Raw genomic sequence first — 3,148 nt, forward strand, 5'->3', positions numbered from 1 at the left:
TCTCTCATTGGAAACAACTGCACACTACTGTAATTGCCGTAACTGGTGCACCTCTCATGCACCGCTGATTCCGAGTAAGGACAGAGGAAGGGCTTGGCAGCCACATGATAACGATATAGCTGGACTTAGCAAAGTTGGTGTAATTAGAGGATTGTTGGTAAGATTTTTCTGTCCTCTGTTCCTTGAATCTAGGCTGTTCTCTTCAGAACACAGCAGCTCAGCATTCAGCTCTGCTAAATCCCTCTGCTTCACACCCACGCCCCCACATTTTGGTGTCTTTTTGCCTGGATTAAGCTACCCTTGTTCTCTTGCCCAGTTTTTAAATGCACATATGGTTGAAGACTTTTATTTTTTTAAGTTGGAAAGAAAACAGGTCTATTTTTTCCCAGAGTCCCCTGAAATTTGGAACATGTCTTAGAAGTCTTCAGGCTTCCTCCTGCTGAGTTAGTCTTACATAAAACACTTTCCTCACAGGAACAACTTCATGACACCTCTACTTCTCGTGTAAAGTGAAAAGGGTGAAATACGGGGACAGTTCCAAAATCAAGGGGAATTCCACTTTACATGTAAGAGTTTTAACAAATGGAACTGGAAGCTGGAACCGGAATTACACACAGGGAATTTAGACTCAAATACGGATTTATTAGCCTTCAACAGTTGTTGATTTTTGTTCAACTTTGTGCCCATGATTCAATATCTTCCAGCCAACAAATACTTATGTGTATTCTCTCCTGCATTAAGTACTTCCTGAGCTGGGTTTTTTTACCATAGCGCTGGGAGACAGTGTGAGCTAAATACATACAAAGTTTCAAAAATGATATTATCTCTCAGGGAAATAAAGAGATGATTAATAAAGACCTTTTTGGACCAAGGACTACAGACCACCAATGCAGATTCCATCAGTGTACTGAGGCTAGCTAGCAAAGACACAAAGGCCCCAAATCACCTTTGGTATATAAGGTATGCCATCTGTATACACTATACAGATCAGCTATATAACACATAATAGGGAGAAAGTTATTTTTTGTTGTTGTCTTTTTTTAAGATTTTATTTATTTATTTGATAGAGAGAGAGAGACAGCCAGCGAGAGAGGGAACACAAGCAGGGGGAGTGGGAGAGGAAGAAGCAGGCTCCCAGCAGAGGAGCCTGATGTGGGGCTAGATCCCAGGACCCTGGGATCATGCCCTGAGCCAAAGGCAGACGCTTAACGACTAAGCCACCCAGGCGCCCCAGAAAGTTGTTTTTTATGTGACTATTTACTCACCCCAAATTCCCATGAATATTGCAAAGAACACTGTCGACTCATTATCAAATAAATGGGAGATCTGTAAAAATAGCAATAACATCACAAAGGCTACTTAGTATCAAACGTGATAAAAAAAAAAAGAGAGAGAAATTGCAAGTCTTTTCACTGTTCCACAATCATACATACCTTTGAAGCCAAACACGTGGTATTTAGTCTCCAATAATCACACACTTGGTCACAGAGTGGGCACATGATAATCTGACCTCCAATTGTAGGGTCACAGATCTCAGTGCTGCAGAGGGAACAGCAAAGTTATTTTCCAAGGGATGTGTTTTCAGGTGACAGAACCACTGTTTATACTGCTTCTCACATATGGCAAAGGGGGCAATAAAGCAGCAATTTCTGTAGTAGGTCAAGTCATGTTTTGAGAGACAGAAGCTTTAGAGCTGATCATTACAGATTTTCCATAAAACACCAGGTGAGGGGCAGCTATTATATTTGGTGTTTTTGTTTTGTTTTGTTTTTCAAAAATATCAATAATCTGCCTGCCATCAGGAAACATTCTGAAACGCACGCCAGGGAAATAATAACAACAGTCTCAGTATAACAGCAAGACGGTCTCTCTGTTTGGAAAATTCAGCTGCACTCACCTGTTTGAGTTACCATCCATTGATAACAAGCCATAAATGAAACAAGCTAAGCCAACGATAGCTGCAAAGGACAGCATTTCGGTGTAAAAGCCAAGAAAGACAAAATACATGGCAATTTTTTCTCCAAAATAATTCCTATGAAAGAAGGTAGAAATAAGATCAAAGGTTAGAAGAAGGGTACCATCCAGAGAGCTTTGGTTTTGTATACAGACAAGATCTGTAGTCCTGGCTCCTTTGTTTCTAGCCCTGCAATTTTGGTAAAGGTACAAACTCTCCTCACTTTAGTTTCCACAACACAAAACACAGGATGATGCTTACCCACAGAACTGGTATAAAGACTAAAGGAGATAATACATATAAGTTAGAAACCAACTGAGTATAAGTGAAGTTTTAATTTTGAAATGAGGTAATTTGAAAAGCTTCTAAGTTTTAAGGAGAGTTTAAATGTATTGAAATAAACTGCAGAACATTCTGCAATGACTTCTAGCAATTAAGATCAAATTACAATGTGAATGGAGTTTTTATTTATTTCTCTTTCTAATATAAAGAAGGTATTCTGACTACATTAGACAAGGTTCTCTGTATAAGCTTCCATCTTCCTGCAATTTTGGATCTCTCGTGGATGTTTATAGGATTGTGAGATGGGTAGAAAACCAAGGAATTAAAAATNGGATTGTGAGATGGGTAGAAAACCAAGGAATTAAAAATGACCACTTAATAAAAGTTCCACAAAATACGCAGTTGAGCTCTTGCTTTACAAAAAGTTGAAAAGTTACAGCATTAAGTGTCCTAAACGTTTAAGTCTTACCACCAAGGTTTTTTTCTTGTTTCTGTTTTTGTTTTTCAGACCATGTCCCAAGGAATCCCTTAAGGAATCTGAGAATCCCTTCAGGAATCCCTTAAGGAATCTGAGAATATAGTCTTCTCTGTCTCAAAAAACACATATTTTTTTTTTCTAAAGATTTTATTTATTTATTCGACAGAGAGAGAGACAGCCAGCGAGAGAGGGAACACAAGCAGGGGGAATGGGAGAGGAAGAAGCAGGCTCCCAGCAGAGGAGCCCGATGTGGGGCTCGATCCCAGAACGCCGGGATCACGCCCTGAGCTGAAGGCAGACGCTTAACTGCTGTGCCACCCAGGCGCCCCAAAAAACACATATTTTTAAAACAGATTAATCCTCCTTATTCATACGGAATTCAGCTTAGCAAATCCGTGAAATCTTTCCACAGTTTCCAAGGCAGATAGATGTGA

At 39.7% G+C, this 3,148-nt stretch overlaps 1 protein-coding gene across 1 annotated transcript; it reads right to left on the bottom strand.

Annotated features, from left to right (window-relative positions):
* Positions 1–1,265: 1,265 nt before the first annotated feature.
* On the bottom strand, positions 1,266–2,032 carry LOC117799326 (anoctamin-5-like; the record flags this gene model as incomplete). The annotated part of the gene is made up of 3 exons (XM_034651796.1): positions 1,266–1,326; positions 1,434–1,539; positions 1,898–2,032. Coding segments are annotated over 3 exons (302 nt in total), but the record flags the coding sequence as incomplete, so codon positions are not given.
* Between the last annotated feature and the right edge of the window lie 1,116 nt (positions 2,033–3,148).

This window comes from Ailuropoda melanoleuca, unplaced genomic scaffold, assembly GCF_002007445.2.
Source record: "Ailuropoda melanoleuca isolate Jingjing unplaced genomic scaffold, ASM200744v2 unplaced-scaffold4718, whole genome shotgun sequence".
Taxonomy (NCBI): Eukaryota; Metazoa; Chordata; class Mammalia; order Carnivora; family Ursidae; genus Ailuropoda; species Ailuropoda melanoleuca.